The sequence below is a fragment of the Osmia lignaria genome, chromosome 15 (assembly GCF_051020975.1).
Source record: "Osmia lignaria lignaria isolate PbOS001 chromosome 15, iyOsmLign1, whole genome shotgun sequence".
Classification (NCBI taxonomy): domain Eukaryota; kingdom Metazoa; phylum Arthropoda; class Insecta; order Hymenoptera; family Megachilidae; genus Osmia; species Osmia lignaria.
This window is the reverse complement of record NC_135046.1, coordinates 5316279-5338210: the sequence shown is the minus strand read 5'-3', so window position 1 is coordinate 5338210 and position 21932 is coordinate 5316279. Positions and strand designations below refer to the sequence as shown.

The 21932-nt window shown below is 44.5% G+C and overlaps 1 protein-coding gene across 2 annotated transcripts in view; it reads right to left on the bottom strand.

Annotated features, from left to right (window-relative positions):
- Positions 1-4961: 4961 nt before the first annotated feature.
- The window catches only part of LOC117600079 (LIM domain only protein 3), an 80178-nt gene continuing 63207 nt past the window's right edge, over positions 4962-21932 (bottom strand). The window contains exons 5-6 of one of the 2 annotated variants that reach the window (XM_034315066.2): positions 13598-13754; positions 4962-7391 (exon numbers count right to left, since the gene is read on the bottom strand). In XM_034315066.2, the coding sequence (XP_034170957.1) occupies positions 7233-7391; positions 13598-13754 (316 nt within the window). In that variant the 3' untranslated portion in view covers positions 4962-7232. The remainder of the gene's footprint in view (positions 7392-13597; positions 13755-21932) is intronic. The other variant, XM_034315064.2, reaches the window with a different exon arrangement.

The following is a 21932-nucleotide window of genomic DNA, read 5'->3' as shown; positions in this document are numbered from 1 at the left end:
CGTTCCCATAGATGCTACCCTCGCGGCACAGATTTCTTTTCCGGCGAATATTTCTTTCTCCAACCCCATAACACAGTCCGGTCACGAATTCCACTATCTTACATATTTATGCAGCCAAGAAAATGAGACAATACCGTGAAACATCGTAGAACGTAACTGACGTTCACAAAGATCATTCGATACTAAAAGAAACGATCTCTTTCATATTTACGTACAATCGAGCGTGTTTCCAGTCGCTCTCGTCCAGTGTTATTATCAAATTCGTTTAAGCTTCTGAGGCACGCATACCTCTCTGTTCTTTCGTAAACCATTTTCCCCTGGATAACGATTTTATGGTTTGCCAACTGTAGAAAAATACACACACAGAGAGAGAGAGGCGTACCGTGAAGCACAATAACGATGTAGCTGCGTATTGTATACCTTTTGACCGTACTTACGCAGCCGTGAAACTCGATTTCATCGGGCCGGTCGGAAGGGAAAGCCCGTTGAAAGACGAATATATTCGAGTATTTCGAACTGCGCGCCAATTTTCTTTGAACAACGGCCGCGTCTCGCTCGCGCGCAGACAATGCAAAACCGGATTCAATAAAACCGCAACAATAAGGGTGAAAACGGCGGCGCGGATCCGGCTGGCAGGGACGTGGCGAGGTATAGGGGGTAGGAGAGGATGGTGGTTATAGCGGCGCGAGAATGGGAAAGCGGAGGGTAATTTGAATGAAGAGACAAGAGACAATGCGTGGGCGAAGCCCAGAACAGAGGAGAGGAGGCGGCGAAGGTGGGTGAAAACAACCGCGGAATCAAATTAGAGGCGATGGGATGGGCCAGGTGGGGAACTACCCGGAGAGGAAGGGGCGCTGGCTACGACTCGAGAGAAGCTTCGGGTAATTATATTTACAAGTGGCAGAATCTCGAAAACAAAGGAGCTCAAGATTGCTCGATTCATTCGACAACTCCCCAAAGGAAGTTCTCCTTTTTTTCTTTTTCTATTGCCTTTTCGGGAAAGATCATTGCCGATTAGTGGCTGTAATGGTCCCGTGTTTTAAATATTGTCGAGATATTCTACAACTCTGTTTAGGATCGAGACGAATCGAGAACTTGAGTTTAATATATAAAGTTGTGTAACACGACTGAAAAAAGTCTTTCCAATGGAGGAGGTAACGAGTTCTTTTGCGGTGTGATTTTTCAAAGGTTTCTGCTGTCGTATAGCGAAACCTTTCAATTCCCTCGCTCAAAGTTTATCGACGTGCTTTAATTTTTCCTTTGCAATCGTAAGTACCGTACAAGAGTACTTTAAATTTATTTATCAATCATTTTTCTAAAAGATATAATGTTTAATAGATATGTACAGTTCTATTTTGAACAATCAAATGTGTATCGTTCACTTTCAGTCGATCTTTCATCCCCTATCGGCTTTACGTTTCGTTTTCAAGGATCGTTTTCCTCTTTTCATCCCCTTCCACTGCTCGAGGGTCCATCCTTTTCTGATGGAGAGAAATTGAAATATTTCAAATATCACTAGGAGAAAAGTATTCGTAAAAGAGAAACGAACGAAAACCTACGAATCTCTTCGAACATTAACTTTTCATCGCGCTCTGCAACTAAATGAAAAATTCACCTTTTTTTGTCACTTGATTTCACCCTTGATAACATCGACCCTTCCAGTATACTTTCATATATTCTCTTTTACTGGACAAAGTATTATGAGAACATAGTTCACATATTTTCACCTGACCCATACAGGTGTACCGTCGTTTGATTTTTCGTACAGTGTCGTATTCTTCTTTCGTTTACATTCGTTTAAAAATACTGCAAATATTTATAAAGCAAACGTTTATATAAAAATTGAATATTATAAAATTCCACAATGGTGGTCGTTATTATGTGCAGGGACATTTGGCGCAGCCCTACACCCCTTGCTTTATAGAATTTTTGCGTGAAATGGCCTTTTTTTTTTAATTGATGTAATTCAGACCGGCCAGCTGCGCAGGGCTGCGATGCTCGTAAAACTTTTCGTCGCCTTTCGCGCCGCTTGAATTCAAAGTTTTCAAAGTTTCCTTCCGCCTCTTCATTTTTCCTTTTTTATTTTCATCGTAAACGATGCCTTTGGGAAAGGTACCGTACTCGAAGTTTGAAGGAAAATAAAAATAAAAACTTGCCTTCTGTAAACGATGTTAAACTGAAAGATTCCGATACGGCGAAGTCTGGAAAGAATTCAACGAGGATAATCCGTGCAACGAAAAGCAAAGATTAAACATTATCTTCCGATATCGGGTGAGAGGAGGAAAAAAGCAGCCTTCTCGACACGAACAGGAGATCTTCTTCGCGTGCTCATTTCGGCATAATGAAAAGCTTAGCAGTTGGTTTAACTTGGCCAAGGATTAAGTTTACCTCGTTTCAAGGGTGCCAGAGCAGCCGTGGAATTTCTACCTCTTATTTTTCCGCCTCCTCGCCCCTGTGCTGGTAAAGAGCGCTTGCTAGGTATTTCTTAATTAGCGGCAAGTATCTCGCTTCACAGAAGTTGCTATATTAATTAATATTGCTACAAAAGAGCGTCCGGCTGTCGCGATGGATAAGACGAATTTCTCTCAACGATCTAACATTTAATTCCTTCAATTTTCAATTCTGATTTTCTCCAACACTTCTCAGCTTTATTTTGAATTATCGCAACTATTGTGTTCGTACCATTCGTCGTTCTTCAAAATACATCATTCGGAAATGTTGAAAGATGTATTTTGAAGAACGACGAAGCTCGAGAAGAAAGTTTTTCGAGGCGTAGTAAAACGACGCCGGAAGGCGGCGGGCAGGAGGTAAAAGAAAAGGAACTGAGAACGAGAAAATGGTTATTTGAGCAGCTAGCGTTATACTTCGACAAAGAGTCGGAAAGAATGGGCAACGGGTGTAAGAAAGGGAGAACAGTAGCATTGAAGTGGTCGGTTTCAAGCGGGAAGAAAAATATGTAATATCGCTCGGAGCGTTTTAATAAACCGAGTTGGCCAATCAAAGCGGGAGTTAAGGAGGCTTTCTTGCCTTTTTAACGGCCACTTTTACGCGCGTTTAAATCACACTTCGCGCCACTCCTAGTCGTCCGGAATAATGGGAGCGAAAACTGTGCAAGCTATGATGGCAACGGAAGGAGAGGAAGGAAAAGATGGAAGAGAGAAAAAAATATTCAGGAAAGCGTAGAAATATTTTTATGACTGAACAACTGCGAGATTGAATGAAACCGAGAACGAGGGAAACGTGGTGAACAAAAAAAGAAAAGAAAAAAAAAGAAGGGAAAAAGAGAGACACAGGGTTGCGACAACGGGATTCAGAGAGGGGTGAGAAGTTTGCAGAAGGGACAGAGAAAAGAAGGAAAAGACAGAAAAGATTGGTTGCTTCGTAACCGGTGTATGCACGATACGCTTACGATGCCGGGTCAAGAGAATAAACGCACCCCCACAAATACTCTCGCGCACACTGTCGCAGCGATAACGTATACACGGTCCGTTGGACGGACGTAAAAAAATGCGAAAACTTTCGCATTTCGTCCAGCCTCCATTTTTATTCGCGTCGCTTTTTTCACCGGAGGATCGTCGCGTCCGCGTCCGCGTCCCCGTGAACGCTGCGCCGCGCCGGCGAGCAGGGACACGCGGGCTCATCGGCCGGATATTATTTCAGTCGGCGCATATTTCCGCAAATGAATTTTATGAAAACAGTTTTTGCTCTTTTAATTAATCGCTCTTCCGTCGCCGGACCACCCCCATCAACCCTCCGCCCTCCACAAGCTTTTGGCCTTTCTCTCCGTTGGCCCGGCCGGCGCGGCGCCCGCGTGTCCACTCTTTCCGTCATTCCGTCGACTCACGTGGATCACCGGGCCGCACATACAGCTTTTAATAATAATATTGTTTCAAGGATCACGAGAAGCGCGATGCGCTCGTTCTTCCCTTTTAATCACGTTCAACGGATGGAATACGATTTCGACCGGTCATCCCTGCCGGTTACGTTCTCGTGTTTTGCTCCACTATATCGTATCCGTGGAAAAATAGAACGAGTATGGTGAACGTTTATTGTTGTCGCAAGAAAAATATCTTTCATATTTGCAAAACATCTCGAACATTATTAATTGTAATACGTATTATCTTTGCATCGTGCTAAAATATCGTTCTCCTCGTCGAGTTAGAACGCAATCGGCGTTTCAAAACGAGCAAGGTGATGAAATTCAGTCCGGTTAAGTTGTTCGCGGGTTGTCCGTGACCCGAGCGCATTAAATCGGTCTGCGCGATCTGGCAGAAAGTTTCCGCCAGTATTTGCAGCGAGGTAAAGTGGCGCTTGTACCGACATTTTGTACAAACAGGAATAATCGCGGACCAATTAGACGGTCGACGGCAGGGGGTGTTTCATAGTTAGGCGAACGTTCAAGCAGCTAGGTGCGCCACGGATAATCACGGTCATAAATAACATTTATCGGAGGCCCGTGGTCTAATTGCCGATGATTACCGTGGGCCGCACGAGAAAAATTGCCAATTTACATCGAATGCTCGCTCGAATGCTTTCCACCTACCCTTAGTTTACTTACCCCCAGACGTTCGATCGTAGATAAGCGGTTCCTTTTACAAAATCGGACCATGCTTTATTACCGCAACCGTTCTTTTGTCGTTGGAATTCCGTTGCACGCGGTTACTTGGGAAATTACATTCACGGTGACTCGTTAGATACAGAGGTTGATTTTTTAATTAGCGGTTGATAATTTTAGAGAAAGAAATATCACATTTTTAAGAAGGGATATTAACCGATTTATATACGAAAAGGAAAAAGTGTTTATCTATTTTACTATAGCACCAACAAATTTTCAAGTGGATCCTTAGAACTTACCTCCCAGTTTCGATCGGCCATCCTAGACCCTGCTTCTTTTCCGTTTCCGCTTTTTGTTCACTCGGCGAATATACACAGCGAGGGTTCGCGTTCACACCCGAATAGAGTTGGATCTCGTTCTCCTGAATACGCAATGCGATTTATACGAAACGTGGCGTATAAAACACAAAGGACCGCGTATGATTGGTAAATTATTGAGGCATACCGGATTTGTCGGCCAATCACGTAGCTGTCTTAAATAATTCAGAGGAAGCGCGAAGGATGCGAGAAACGTAGGGTAAATCTCGAGAACAGCACGGGGATGCGAAGATATTACGAAGCGTCGACTTTAAAGTCATACAGATATGTTTTGAAATCAATAAGACAACGTCATTGGAGTCTTTCCGTCGCTTCCCCGTTCCTACAAAAAAAGAAATCAAACAGTCGAGTAACATCGAAACAGTAATTTTATTGTAATTGATGTCCCTATGATAGAACTATCATGCAAAACGTGTCTATGCTAGCGAACGTACACGCTTCCTTACGTATTCCTCGATCGAAACTTTTTCTTTACATGCATCGTGCATACATTTGCGTTCGAGACGAGACAGACGCGATTGTAACCTCAATACATAAGCAGCTTGCATACAATTCTGATGATTCGTTCGTCGATGTTAGTTATTAGATCGTTCCATAAATAATTTATGGATTATTTCGAATTACGTAAAGGAAAAGTGGTTGGTATTCGACGGATAAAAATAAAAATAACTCGTTGATTGATTGAGAAACGACATTATTTATGGAACGACTGAATATAGATTATATTACCGATGACGTATGATATCCGTATGAGGTTGACTCTACTAATCGTAATCTATACGAATTATTTGATTAGACAATCGGTTAGTAGTCGTACGACACTATACAATTTTTCTTCTCTTTAACCATTACAATTTTTATCTCAGAGACGCTTAGCGTTAGGAACTACGCGTGGTTGTCAAGTATTTATTATACCTAATACAACATTGCCCTTACGAATGAAAGAAAGAATGGAATTTCGACCTAGTAATCGATCTATTAACGCGAAAGAATCCCAGATATTCAGTTCTACCGAAAATTATCGTGTCTGACAATGACATAAGCCTATTACCGTTCGAGAGATTGCGAAACTCTTTCTGTAGCCGTGTCGCCGACAAATCTCTCGTAGTGTATGGCATGGAAAAGGGAATAAAACATTTTCTCCGGTCGCTGCTCGTCTCTGATAGCGCCCGGCCAAGCCGAGAGAAAGAGAGAACTTTCGGCATAACTCAGCCTCGTTATCTGACTCGCAAATAAGGCAACGGAAAAGTTCGTGACATCAATCTGGCCCTCTAGCGAGAGATTCGAAGTTGAAACAATGCTTAAGTCACCCCTTAACGTATGAGCCCCAAGGGGTGGCGAGGCCCTGTTTCGATGCCGAAGACCAGCTACCGATTCGATCTGCCAAGCTCGACCTCGCTCACCAATTTCACCCCGTGGCCATTCCTCGAGTTCTACCTCCGGTAGTCCGTTGGTCCGGTAGTCCGGTAAAGCTAGATTTACCGGCGTTGCCCGCAACGGACAGCAAAGTCGACTACAAGAACGGCCAAACTTTGATCACCCCTGAGCATTCGGTTTACCCGCATTGTTTCCCCGTGTGCTCTAACCTGTTCCCTCTCTCTCCCTCTTTCTCTTCCATCGCCTCTCCTTTCCGTTCTTCAACGTCCGTACATTGATTTTTTACGTTCTAATTTAGCCTGCGAGATTCGAACAATTAAATTTCGTCTAAAACAGCACCAATAGCCCTCGCGCGCTTCGCTCGTACAGCCTTAGGGTGTCGCCTAATGCGACAGAATATGGTTACTTGTCGATACACCTTATCATAAATATGTATTTGGACGCATATCGTATTCACGATAAAGTCGCGCGAGTAAATTGTTCAGTACAGTCTGAGTGAATGCGAGTCGACGATTCACCGACGTTCGTTAAAAATCGTCACGCGATAGGTATCGCCTTAAATGTCTATGATTCCGAAGAAATAGAATCCTTGATAATAATTGTTAACGTGCATCTACGCGTGATTCGATCGTCTTTTTTTTTTTAACGCGTTGACTGCAGTGAAGATTGCAGAATTAAATAAACTAAGAAAATTTGATGTAGGTAATATTATTATTAATAATTTTCATCGTGGCAGTCAACGTGTTAAACTTATTTTTTAACGAACCTCGAGACGCGAAAGCAGATCTTTTTTAAGATTCTCAAGTAACGACTCCGAGAACTGGCTACTAGGATAATGATGATAGAAGACGTCCGTGTTCGTTAAAGAAATTTGGCAACGCGATTCGCGATTCGATCGATACAGTAGGCGTTTACTTCGTTTGTCATTTAGTATCGTAAGGTGTTTGTGCATTGATACCATTTAAATTATTCATGGGGTTCAGGATGTTATGGTTGCTCAAGCTCGGCAGCGCGGGATACCCATTGTGGTTATGGGTTGTCTCTCCGTTCGCTTGTCTCTGCGGGCCTCCCGGTGATATTGTCTGAAAGACAGAAGGATCACCAAATTATCATTTGTTCACAAATTAAAACGCTTCACGTGCAGTATAAAGTTCTCTCATATTAAATGGCCTAACCGGGGAACAGAGAAATTTGCTTCCAAATATTTCCTGCAATTAAGTCGGCACGATGATTCGTTTAAATCGTCGATAAAATGAAAACTCCGTAAAGATAGAAAGGAAATCACAGTGTCCATAATTACATTTGCAATCAATCGGCCGAGCAGCGCTTTAATCTGATTCGACCAATTATTCAGGACAGAGACTTAAAGCTCGGGAAAAGGGTAGGCGTTCTTGCAAGCGAAAAGGGGTTGGATGCCACTAACGAATTCGTTTTAGATGCGATATCCTTGTTCTCGTTCCGCCCGGTTCTGCTCCAAAAACAAAAGGCCAGAAGAACCGAACTTGGATCTCAACTCAGCCCAACCGACTCAACTTGGGGCGTTTCCTCTCGATATCCTACCTCTTTCCTTCCCTTTCTTTCGTTTTCTCTTCACCACTTGCCTCAGTCACTTCTATCTGCAAGCCATATTCGCGGGGGAGAAAGAGAGAAAGCGTTCCATGGGAATGGTAAAAGATAGTACGGGGAGCACGAGATGCTGCTAGGATAGGTAAGTGCCGTTGAAAACTTCAAACTTCGTATCTCTAGCTACGTTGTGTTCCCTTCACCATCAGTTTCTCTTAGTTTTGCCGGCAAAAGGTGTTAAATTATACAGGCTTAAAATTCGGCAGACCGTGCGGCTGACGGCACAGTCTGACGGGATCCTCCCTTGCCATGATTTTACCCGGTAACTTGATCATGGCCAACTTTCTCGCGATCAACGAACCTTCTATTTTCATGATTTTCTTGATGGAACTTTCGCATCTACAAAAGTGGTCGAACTAGTTGTAGAATATAGAGCGAATCTCTATTAATAATTCTTCTAAAGGTGACATCTCGAAGAGTCTCTGTTCAAGATAGAGACCAAGGGAAGCGAAAAAAGAGATTCACAGGTTGGCGGGGTTAGTAATTAACTCGTAAATAATTACGATAAAAATGACAAAGCGTCGGGAAAGAAATGCTTTATAACCAGGGTAAGGAAGACTTTCCTCTCCGGTAAGGATTTCTAAATCTTCGTTGCCGCAACGAGAACCCTTTTTAACCTTCGCGTACCAACACCGTCCTCTTCTTTCTCTCCTCGATACAACGCCCTTCCGTTTTTATCTCTTTCCTTCTTGCTCCTCCGTTTCCGTCCGCCTCCCTTCAGCCAAGAGGCCGCACGTAATTAAGAAATCTGCGTGGATGGCTGCGGACCGTTGCTGCTACTGGTAGCACCGGTTAAATTAAGTCTATGACTTATTCAAGTTTTATCTACAATTGCCAGAGAAGGAATTACTGTTCCGTGGATTTACTGCCTTCTTTTGTAATCAAATGAGACGGGTCGAGATTTTCTAGAATAAAATTAAAATGTTATCGATAGGATTTTATTGTAGGTGTATATTTTGGTGAAAATTCAAGCGTGATAGACAGACGCGTATCTCTACGGGGCTCGTCCAGGAATAAGACATTAATCGCGTCTCGACGAGAAGGCGAAGGCAGTTTGTAACTGACGGTAAACGGGGAGGTTCGAGGGGGGGTTGTCGGGGATTGTCGGTGGTTGCCGGGAGCTACGAGAATCGCGTGTCATTTGTCCGTTGATCTCCCGTGGCTGGGAACCAGCCAGGTGCAAGCTACTTCCTCCACACTGGCCGCTTTTCTTAAGCGCAAAAATTAGCGCACCCTCTACACACCATTCAACCACACCTCGATTCTCGCCGAGGCACGAGATGAGAATTAGGCGCCTCGTTTATCGTAGTAGGATCATTTAGAACAGAATGACCGTGAACCTCGCTATTTTACCAGGGATTATTATATCGCCAAGGATTCTGCTAATGTGCTTCATCATTTGGGATCTCCCAACAATGTCGACGGTATTTGTGGGATAGACTCTCGTGTTTAACGATCGTTAATTAACGGAAATTAGTTCGTGAAATGTATCAATAAAATTTGAGTTAATCTTTTCGCGATGAATTCAGCTGGTATTCTATTAAATTCGATCGCTGATTACTTTCTTGTCGAGGACAAAGCGTGGCTGCAAGAGTGGTTCCACTTGCAACGAGTAATAATCGTTATAAAAGAGAGTCGAGACCACGTACCGTTCCGTTGTTTCGGAACTAAACTCATAATCTCATATAAGCTCGCAAGCTGAGCCTTCCCATGCGAGCTTTCTCCCTGTGTAGCGTAAAACGGACTAGACGGAAGGTTTGCGTGAAATTCAACCAAATACGGTGCATCTAATAATACCTTAATTAATAAAAACGGCACACGCGTACCGATGCTCGTAACGGGCAAGAATTTCTATTTGTTATCATTCACGAGCGCGACATGCTTCGGTACAGCTGTGTTTGATAAGAATGACGTATATTCGGAAGTTTAATTTAATTCAAATCGTCCGCGCAGATTTCGCGGAACTTTCGAGGGTCTAATCGTCTGGAAGAAGTGTAGAAGACGTTGTAATACCTTATTCCCCGTACGAATCTCGTACTGCACATTGATCCTCTTAAATTCCCATGTAGTCTCCGTCTTGGCATTAGCATATTATCTTCCGCAACCTCCTTCCTTTCTCCTTGTTCCCACCCCTCTCCTTCAACCCTCTGATTCGCGGAGGACTTTGCAGACACTTGAGAGTTTGTTTTAAAACTCAGATAATCGTTTCAAACTCCCTCCCTTTAGTTCTCTCTCCCTTTCACTCTTTCTCACCCTCGCTTCGAGCTTCGTCTATTTCTCTCTTTCTCTCTCTTGCCCAGTGTTCCGTTCTCTCCCATGGGTCTCAAGGGGAAAATTAGATCAAAATAAGACCTCTCGCCAATTTTTAAACGCGTTACAGTTGTCTCCAAGGAAGGAGAGATTACGCAGTTGAAACGAAGTTTACCGCGATAAAGAAACATTCCAACGATCCGGGAATCGATTAGAAGTTCCGTCAGTCGACAGACGTCTTTCTAAATGCTTCTAAAGACCAGGGTGACAAGTTTGATAGATGGAACGAAGGATCTCTTTTCAAAAGAGACGCGTATTTTTCTTCTTTTATCTAGCGGCGAGAGTCATAGAAACATGGGACACGAGGGTGGTAATTGAATTTATCGAGGGTGATGACCGTCCTCTTTTTTTTTATTCAATTCTTTTCCCTTTTTCACCCCCATCACCGGTTTACCTGAGATCGCTCGGCACGCTCGAGTTATTCGTAAACGGTCCACGGTCGAGCATTATTTACAAGTGCCGACGAGATCCGCCCAAGTTTGGGTAGCACGGCTGAGAAAGATTGGGACAGCTGTCTGTTCTCAGGCAATCAGAAAAACTACCACCTTCTCCTGCTGCTCGGGGCAACTTCGCCATTCCCATAGCCACGGCTTAAGGAGAACGCAAGGGTGGCAGCTGCCACGGACCAGGACGAGCACCCTCTTCGCGGTTTTTAAGAATCTTAACGCCTGCTTCTTTCCCCTTCTGTTCGCTCTTGATTTTCTCAACCCGAGATAGCACGGCCACTTTGCATTTCGTTGCTACGTCTAATTCCCGACGGTGAGCCTGCCATTCCAGGGGTCGAATATCATTTTCTTCCTAATTCCTGTTCATCGTCGTTCTCGTCTAATCCATTCCCACGATCTCCACTGAGTCGAGTGTTCTTTGGAAAATAAAAATAATTTAACAGTATCGTGACGGTATCATTTTGAGCAAAAGTATCAAAGTGGCAGCGATTTAAAGCGTCACACCGCATCATTTCCCTGATTTATTCAGATTACAACGTGTCACGTTACAATCCCGATATCCGTTGCTGACGTATCACGTTACACCGAAAGACTGTCCTGATTCGAAATCTCTAGAATAGAGACACGTAGAGAAGCAGGGTAACGCGGCTCCGCGTTCATTTACGACAATTAACAGGCGAGCATAGATGATGGAACGATTCGCGATCTGACATTATCTGTCGCGTCAAGCTTGCACCGGAGACTAGCTGTCCCGACGATCGTCTTTTCCATTCAGGTGGTAAATGTCAGAGCGACATTCAACGAGGAAATAACACAGGTCCGTGGATTGTCAGGGTCGTCAGACACCTTTGAGCGTTCTCCGCGATCGAAGGTATTCACGCTCCAGGAACGACATGTCAAGAGGGATCCATCAGGCTTAACGTAATAGATGCGCAAACGACATTAGCATGCCACGCCGATTATTGGCATTAGTCTGGCATCCCGTTATTTCGCGCGCACCGGTCATTTATAACCCTCAGCCGTAAACCCTGCGGCGAAATCGATACCACCTGAACGCCTCCGGATCCTCTGAATAACAAAGAACGAACCACCGAGAATGGGAGAAATTACGGGACGAACATACAACCTTTTTTTTCCTTTCATTTTTTATTTTTTATTTTTTTATCAGCTGCTCTTAATGGTTCCGTGGCGTTCGTTTTCCTTCCTCCGTGTACTCCCACCTCGTTGGAATTGTTCTAAACGTCCATTGCGTGTTTAGGAAGGAAAAATCGTCGTACGATCGCCACACTTGCGCCTTACAAACGTGCCACGCGTAATACTTCTTTCGATTCCGTTTCAACGCCGTTATTTCTCGCCTGTCGAGGCGTCGCGTCGCGCTGTTTCCTTTCGAGGGTGTTTTTTTTTTTTCCGCCTCTACGTGGATTCCGCCAGGTCACATTCGTCACGTTTCCAGTACGCGCGAACTGATATTAATTGAACTAAACACTCACGCAGGTTGGAGAACGTGCGGAAGCGGGGCCGCACGCAGTAGGCTGCCGCGCAAGAACATGAACACTTACGTGGCGTAGAAATAGAGTCGCAAGGGTTAGCAACCCCTGAATTACACGCAGCTAGCTGGCAGGACGGTTAAGGGGAGGAAATTTGCATATTATAAGTAGTACACGGTGCCGGGGCTGATATCATCAGACCGGGGACCTCGTTATTCTGTGCATGCGTACAATTCGAGCGTGTGCCCCGGCAATCTAGGCTCTTCGATCGGTCTTAAAAGTTTGTCTTGAAACTTCTTTAACGACAGTTTTCAGCAATTACACGAATCGTTCGACCAATAGACAGGCATTAAAACAAGTTGCAATTCTTTTATCGTTCAATCTGCATCATTGAATTCTGTTTCTAAACATTGTACTTACGAAAGGGTGTTCTTACAATTTAATTCCTTACCATTTTATAAAGTTGAACGATCAATATAACGCGAGGTACTAAGGTGGGAACAGCAGACGGTAGTTGATCGGTAAATATTGCACTTGGTAAATGATGGTACGTGACGTAAGCATGCAAGAGGACGTAAACATCCTTGCAAGACGGAGGTCGGATTAAGTAGATCGGATCGTCGTTGGGTCAGACAGGGACCAGGTCCTCCGTACAGCACAAGGGCTTAAGATATTGTTCCGAAGCACGGCTGTTGCCTTAAGATAATCAAGAAACTCAAACGGCTTAACGCGACGAGTTCATAATTCCGGCTTGTAAAGAGCTGTCTCCTGTCGTTATCGTGAAACCCTTCGAATACTGTAGACTTTCGTATAACGTGGATTGTTTGTGCAAATACAGCGAACGATCGTCATCGTAATGTTTAAAATTACATGCTAACGATTGAATTTTCAAGCGTTAATTAACGAACAACGTGCTTGAAATACTTGCTCGTCTTTCAGTCGCGATTTGAAAATGCTTCCAGTGACGAGGAGAACGGTGTCCCTTCGTCGCGTAATTCCACTTAAGACGCTGGCAAATCCTTACGTTCAAAGAGTACATTCTTTCGCACGTTCCATCCACGCTGAAGAGGACGGATCGTTACGGTATGCGATGAGGCTTGCTTAACGGGCGAGCTTAATTAATAAGGACACGCGATATCCTAACTCGTAAGACGATGGCGGGCTGGTAAAGCATAGTTGAAGCCTCGAGGGAGTCCTTTGTTGTCGAGAGGGTCAGGACGAGCGACCTGCCACTTTAACCCACCTTAAGGGGTTACGTCTTGAGGAGTTTTCGACCTTCCTGAACATCCGATCGTCGTAATCTTCGGTAGATTCAAAGCGACCTGGTCAATGTTAGGCGATACGCTTGCATGGCCAGCAGAGTGATTTTTGAACAAACAGGGATATCAATTTTTGTATAAAAAAAATAGAAAATCGGTTTACCTGTGGCTGAAGATGGGTCACTTGTCTCTTGATATGCGCCAACGTAGCGGTCGGTGGCGGATGTAGTGCCATGTTTGCGAAAACTAGTCTCTCCTCGTAGTCGTATTCGCACAGGATTTTGTTCTCGCACAGATAAAATTTATCGCCTATGCAGAATCTGTAAACAAAGCAAAGAGAGAATGAATTTTATTAAGCATCGTAGTAATCGGTATGTCTGGCAGTTGAAAAGTGGCTAAAGATTTGAAGAAAGCTGGGCTAAGGGTTGCCGGAGATAGGCGGAGTAGTAAAGCGTGCTAATTCCTTTTAAGACCGTTTTCCGTTCCGTTCCGCCGAGGAAATTGCGAGAAAATAAAAACAAGCAGCGAAACGTTACCGGTCCCGCACCTTGCCGGAGTGTCTTCGAGCTCCTTTAAATGTAAATTTCCACTCGATTCGCAGACGCTACATCGTACCTGGATTACCACCGACTCCTTTTCTGCTCGAACCATCTTTCCCATCTCCTGACTACCAGAATCGAATCTTTAACCACTCGCGAAACGACCTACGAGTAAAATTCTAACGTTTTATTTTTTTAAATCCTACGAAGGCTATAATAATTCGGAATTTTGCGGGGAGGCGCAGAGATAATGCAGTTTAAAATTCAACGTATGAAATCAGCAGGATTTTCCAACGATCCGATGCGGTACAAGCGGCAATATACGCACACACACACACGTACGCGTAGATTTCGAAATGGTGGCAAAGTACGAACGTGCTTGGTTTGCGATATAAGAGAAATAAGGTTGCCGCGAGGGTTATACGCATCGGCCAACTGTCGCCAGTTTGAGGGGCGGCTGTAAAAATCAAAGATTTCGCATTTTTCGTTTTTTATTGCCGGCTTAAAAGTCAATTTTTTCCTTGGAACTGGGAGAGAGAACCCGGGAGGTTCACTCTGCTTGTCCGCATAAAGGACGATACGCCGGAAATGCTAAAGAGCCTTGGAAACGAGGATCATAAGGGTGGCTGGCTTCCAACGAGGACAATAGATCCGAGCGAGATCCACGAGGGACTCGAAAATCGTTTTGTCAGGACACGCGACGACTTGAAATTCTTGTCAGGTGCCTTGAATATCGCTCTCCGAGTGTTATACATACTTCGTATCGAGCGCGATATGACGAGCTCGTTCCCACGATTTCTTCTTGAAATCATAAAAGGGGTGGTATTTGTCCATCTCTGTAATTTAGGAAGTATTTATAACGCAAGGTACAGTTTATGAATAAAATTTGATGTTGTTATTTAAGAAATATATTGTTTGACGATGGACTGTCTGAGGGTATCGCATCGGGACTAAGGAGCAACGTCTTGACTCTATTAACTTCACACTTAGCAGCACCTTAGAAACCCCCGGTGCCGTCGTAAGATCTGATTAGGGGTTCGAGTCTCTGCTAAACGCGTTAGTCTCGACTGTAGAACGTTGAAGGGGGTTGGGTGTACAGCTCCATCAGGTGCTAGAAGGGTGGGACGTCGAAGGCACAGGGGGTGGTGGTGGCGGTTGTCTCTCCATAGTTTGATGCAAATTGAGTAGGAGCAGCAGCAACTACCAAGAATATAGACGCTTTCTGTAGCTCTTCTCTCGCGGTAGGGACTCGGTAGCGATCAAGTACAAAATTTATTCCCTACAGCCTCCTTCGTTGCACCACCTTCCCATCTTCTGGTCTTGACTAACGGCAAAGTGTTGCCGTTTGGGGTTTCCCACCCTCCGGCCTCGACAACTTGCTCTGTTTGCCGACGAATCTCGCAGGCTTCCTCTCGACTTAGCAACGCTCAAAGTCGTGGCGCCTGGAACGGTTAACGGTTTACGAAACAACCCTTTCGCCATTGTCGTTTCCTGATTTTCCTGCGCGTTAATAGCTACCGCCGAAACATCAACCTCTCCCATGCGGCACGATTCTTTCGCGAGCATCACACGAAACGACATCGCCGCCAACGTTTAGGCTGCCATTTAACGTCGCTAATGCCCGAAGCGTTTAACGCTGCACCGACGTAATCTGTATCGCGTATCTAGCCGACAAAATCACAACACCGTTATGCTATGATCTCGCTTTCGTCTCTTTCTCTGTCGCGTTCCTCTTTCCCGCTCTAACGTTCCCTTTTTATGGCTTACGATTCGAGGCTGCCCCCGGGATCGATTTTACTTCGCGCCATGCCACTTATCGTACCCCGTTACGGTGGAGCATTGCTTTTTATGGCGGTCCATGCTAGATGTTCCGATCGCTCCTCCAGTTCTCTCGCTGTTTTCTTTCCCTTCCATCCTCACCCTTTTATACTGTCTGTTTCCCCGTCTTCTTTCCTTCCGTCGTTCCGGAATCGCGGAATTAAAGGAATGGAAAATCGAACGGTGATCACGGCCTCCGCGACGTCAGTTACGAGCCTGAACAGATGCTATCTCAATTCATTTTTGATGACGCTAAATCATCCCTCCTCGGATCGATCCAGTCTTTCCTTTAATAACGCGTTGGGTATTGGAAAGCGTTCTACCTTTGTTCGGTGAACGCGAAGCTTTTACAGCATTGTCTTGTAAATATACTTCTTTTTTTATTATTTTCTAACGGTATTTAAAAAACGACACGCGTACTTTACGACGATTGGTGTTGCTCGTTTCGAATGCTACAAATGCTTTTGCATATTCGTGCAAGTGGCTGAGGAGGTGGTGAAAAAAATCACGTCTACATTTACATAAGCGCCGGTATAAACCACTCGACTGAAATCCCGACATAAAACTCAAACAGGATCCCAACACGGGACAGCGCATCCGTTGAATACAAAATGTCCGTATGTACTCGATGTACTGTCCCTTCGCGAAAAAAAAAAAAAGAAAAGAAATGTTTTTATTATTCACCGGCGAGTGACGATGCTAAGATACACCCTCAACGTTTACACCTAAACAAAGTACGCCTCGTGTAGATTGTATAAATTCTGCAAGAAGAAAAAGGAGTTTGTCCTCTTCTGTGACACCGTGTCATATCTGGCCGCTTTATTTCGATAATGGCTGCTTACCTAGCACGTTCTCCTGTTAATTAATTCAGACTGCCAGGGTATCAGGGAACTGTGACGCGCTAATTCGATCAGAAGTGAATTCGCTCGCTTCGGTAGCGAGGGCTCGTCGCCGTCGGTTGGAAAGGGGAACTGCGCTTTGCCTTTGCTTCCAAGACAGATTTACCCCGGTAGACAGTTGACGTCGCTATCTAAATGTCGGTGCAGAGAAGCGTCGGAATGCCACTCGATAATACACAACTCGACGTCTCGAACCACCGCTCATTGTCCGACCCGTACGTATACGTACGGTGACACGGAAATGTTCACGGGCTCTACGTCATGTCACGTGTCCCATCGATGTCGAACCGAGGGCTCAGTTTAGGCTCAAGAATCTGAATAGTGGACCTTTCTCTAATTACATCGACGAGAACAGGAATTTTTTCAAATTAAAAACATCAACGTTCGGTTCGTTTGCTATGCTACTCGGGTGTTCAACTGTAAAGTGCTCGAAGGAAGCATTCGTCTTTCTATTAATTTCTATGCGGCGTGAAATTACGCGCCAGCGACCCCAAAGCTATATTAATAACCCAGATTAGGAAGGAAATTAAGACAGCGATGGGTCGTTGATACCTTTAGGAAGGTGGCTTTGTTGGTTCGCCAAGCGAAGGGGTTGAAGCCGGCCTGGATGAAACTCCGATATTTCTACGCGACACGCTTCGCCTTTCCTTCTTCCTCTTATAATACCGTGTCTTATCGAACAATCGCGACGCATCATTCTTCGTTCCTTCGTAGAAAATTATCTTTATTCTTTCTCTTATATTTTATATACCCTCGAAACGGTTCACCGCTTTATTTATATACCGTTCTTTTTTCGCCCGATATTGTTCGGTGTTATGCTAATGCGAGCTCGCATTAATATGTAACGAGCTACGGCGAAGTAAGAAAAAAAAAAAAAAAAAAATACAGCGAACACGTTATCGTAAATATGCGAGCGCAGAGTGGTTGGTGATGTTGGAGTTCAATTGGTTGTTCGTATCGCGAATCGATCGACTGCTCGCCCTCGTGGCTGGAGAAAAAGTTCCAAGGCAAAGCGCAATCACATCAAAGATTATTTCCGCCAATAAAACGGAAGTCGAGTTTTGGTCGAGTAGAAGGGGGTTGTACGAATCGTTCTCGGTCGCGGAACAAGACGAGGGCAAGAACCATACTAAGAAAACGAGAGAGGGTGAGCCGAGTAGCAGGGCGAGGGGTAGAGCGAAGCAAAAGATAGAACGGGGGAAGGAACGATGGTAGCGAGAGGTTAACCGACAAGCACGGTAATAAATCTACCGTTTGCCTGGAGCAGGTACTTATCAGTTCTCCAGAATCAGCCGCGACATCGGTGACTGCGAGAAAAGCCTGGCGGGCTCTCATCTCTCGAAATTGACGCTCGACTACCAAGCAAACTCGTCAATCTCCAACTATGAGCCTCGATTTTAGTGTCTCTTTCATTCGGCTGTATTCTAACCGAAGTGCGAATTCCTGCGGGAAGAAACAAATGCGACTTCGAATCGAGGGAAATCGAAGGTTTCTTTTGAAATCTCAGAAATCAAAGGACACGCTTCGACATTTTCAAACAGTTTGCGCGCGATAAACGTTCCGAATGGTGGAGGATCCGCGGCCACGATTCGACGCGGTGCGATTATCTCTCAGTTTCACGGAAGCGTATTGGTTGGATACGCCGGGAATAACCGTATGGATGGTCGTCACGATCGATGCCCATTTCGAAAGGCTAAGCTCCCACTCTGCATAATTGCCAGTTAACGGCAACGAACTATAATACGTTCGCATGAACGCACACACAAGCACCGGATGTACGCTGGCTATCTGGACACTGGCCGGGTTGGGATCGATCGATCTTTTTCTCTTTTACCTCCCTTTTTTGTTCTTTTTTTTGGTTTCACGCGCGGTGACCGAGCAAAACGCGGTGCGGTCCTCGAACCGGTTGAAAATTAACAAAACAGTTTTTCACCCAGGCCAGGCGAGAACTTAACCGATGAATATATCGGGGAGATTCTGCCAGTTATGGCAAGGATAATCGATCGATCCGTTCGTGAGCACGCACTCGTGTTCATCGATGAGCATCGTCGAGAAGTACTCCATAATTCGGGATAAACTCCGGCTAATTTGAATGGGCCGATGTGGAGCGAGCGTATTCGAGTATCTGCACCGGAAGTGGAGGACCGTGGCTAAGTCGCTTTGGTCTACGAGCTGTCCAGTCACGAACGGGGAACATGGTTAAACATGAATTACGTCGGTACTTAAGTTCTCATCGTTAAGTAGCTTCTGGATACCTCTGTTTCCGGTTCAAGATCGAACCTCTAACATCGAGATCTTCGACGAACAGCTATCGAATATCGAAGTTATTGGACAGATTATAGCCGGCAGGCAATGCCAAAGTTTTGACAGTGTATCGGTGGAATATCGAAGAATATTCGGAAGCAGAACCAATCCATTTTCGCTTTGTCTCGAAGGGTGTATATGAGATAAAGAGCGTAAATGGGAACTGATCGACGGTGAATTCTGATTGGAAACGTTGCGTGGGAGCAAGCGATGCGCGAACCGGTCGCGTTTTCATATCAAATTCTGCGAAACACACGGACAAAATGGGCGGAAGTAAGTGTGCGGGATGTTTAAAAAGCGCTGATTCAATTTTACGCTCGAAAGAGAACGCGCCGCTGCCCTCGATGCATCGGCGAACCGCTGTGGATGACAGGGATACCAGCAATGGTGTTGACGTTCCTGTAATTCGGCCTGGAAAATATCCAAATCGTCCGCGTAATTCTACCGGAAACTGCAGATTGTTTCGATGTTAATTCTGTCGTTAAAATCAATTTCAAAGCAGTGCCCGCGCGAGTCATTTACCCGAAGCAGTCCCCGTTGTAACGACGGAAACGATATTGGAAATCAAACGTAACGTCAAACAGCGTTCGGATGATCTCTGTTTTTCTTTGTTTCTTTTATTTATTATCATCTATTTTTCTTTGTCAGGCACACAAGCATGGAATCTCCGGCGTATTATACGAATTGAGCGTATTCCGGAACGAATTTAATAAATTGCACCCCACGGCAGAATAATACGACCCCTCTTCATGGAAGGGTTATGAATGTAAACCCTGAAATTAAGCTCACAATTAAAGAGATCCAGGAGACGATTTAAACGGGTAAAACTCATCGGGACGACTTTACTCGCGACGTTTATTCTCGTAAGCTTGATCGATTCTCATGAAACCGCATCGTCGACGAAAAGGATTAAATTCACCCAATATAAAAACATCTATGGTTAAAAATATTGCGTTGCAAATCAAATGTTCCCATCGAAGTTATTATATATATTTTTGATAATTTAATTTACAAACGTACAGAAGCGTTTCTCGACAGAGATGACCGTAACGAAAGGGTTGAAGAACCATGAAATAAGAAATTTTCGAACGCTCCTCTCCGTTGAGACTCCTCGGAATTAGAAGACAAGATACTTCGAAAGCTTAATCAACAAATTGCTCCCTGAAGAGTTCTCCGGCGCAGGACCGTGAACACGCATAATTCAAAGTTGCACGGGCCACAGTTTAATTACCAAATCTTGTTCGAAGTTGGCTTGCAGGATCCTGCTGCAAACTTCTTGGCCCTGGTTATAATGTGTGCGAAACTACCCTTTATTATCATAGCGCGAAACGTTACGGCCAATCGCGCGTATCTAAATTCGAGTTAACAAGGAAACCTGCCGCTAGTTCGGCAAGCTTAGTTGCTTACTTTTGGAAAAAAAAAATTTTCATCGTGTCCCTTGATCCGGTAACTTAGCAAACTCCACTGACAACCTTATCTCGCTTAGGGCAGCTTGTTTGACTTCTAACGGTACCTCCTTCTGACCGGTAACACTTGATAACTGAATATCCTGAATATCCTAGAGGGGAGAAATAGACGCAGCAAGCATGAGAGAGCGAGAGAGTTCTGGTAGCGAGCTTAGCTAACCTAATCCTTTCTGTGGGTTGGCTTTGCATTAAGCAAAGTCCATCAACTTGGCGTAAAGCTGCAGGAGTTTCGAAGACTGTCTACGATGCTCGAGTATTAATACAGTATCATCCAATAATTGGTGAAAATTTAATCCCGATTTTAACTTGCTAAACGAACACCCTTCGATAGATCCATTCGTTGAATTATCAAAGTTAAAAAGCTTATCAGACTCTTTGATTTTCTAATATTTTTCTATTTCTTTTTTGTTCGTCTTTATTTTACGAAGGTTCGAAATGAAAGAATTGAAGGGGGTTAATTCTTAGGATCGAAGCAACGGCCATATTTCTCAATAAACAATAAATCAGCTAGGACGCCGAGTAAGGTATAACACCCTCTCTTATAGATCACCTTTCTTCTTTCCTCCTTTTCGTGACACATGTCTTTTACTCGATTTTGCCCTTTGGTCTTTCATTCCATTCTGTCTTCCTTCTTCGGCAAACTCTGCGGCTCTCTTTCCGTCGCCTTTCGAGTCTCTGAGCCCCATTAATCTATGGTTATCTACGGCGCGCGCCGGATAAGTGCGTCGGAATGAGCCATTTCACCCTTGGGAGTTCGAATCCATCCTGTACCCTCGAAGAGAAGCCCATCCACCGACTGGCCCTTGGGCATCCTCTTTTACCCTCGTGATGAGCTGTGCGAAACTTTCTCTTTAACGAGATCGTAATGACAATAGCCACCGTGAGAAACGAAAACGTTTCACCTATACATGATTCTCTAAATATTGTTATTGCTTCTTGATTGTCTTCCCAGCATCTCCTTGCCTCTCAAAATGAAGAGTTTTGCTTAAAGTTAGAAGAAGAAGTTTATTCGTAAAAATTTGGAAAAAAGATAGCATTTCTTCTTGTTATTATTTAATTTTGTTTGACATAAACTTGTGGCTATTTATAGCCGTATAGACGAAAAGGAGCCACAGGGATTGATCGAAACCTCGTAACATCAGCAGGTTACTATCGACCAATTCTTCAAGTTCAACGCAACCGCATCAGCAACTTTCTAGCCGTGAATAATGCTGGAAGGTTATCTTTTCACCTTCGAGTCTCATAAGTAAAGGAGCCTTCCCTCGACCTAACGAACTAAAGAACAACTTTACTTTGCACGCGTTTGGCCAACCCCTGTTCCCGTTTCATCGTCGACGACGTCGGGTTTGCCCTTATCGCCGGGAAAGTTAAGTGGAAGAAAATGCGTCTTCTAAAAAGAAAAAAAAAAAACAGGGAGACGGTGAGTAAAGTTGAAATTGATGCACTGTACGGGACCCTGAACCTCGTGGGTT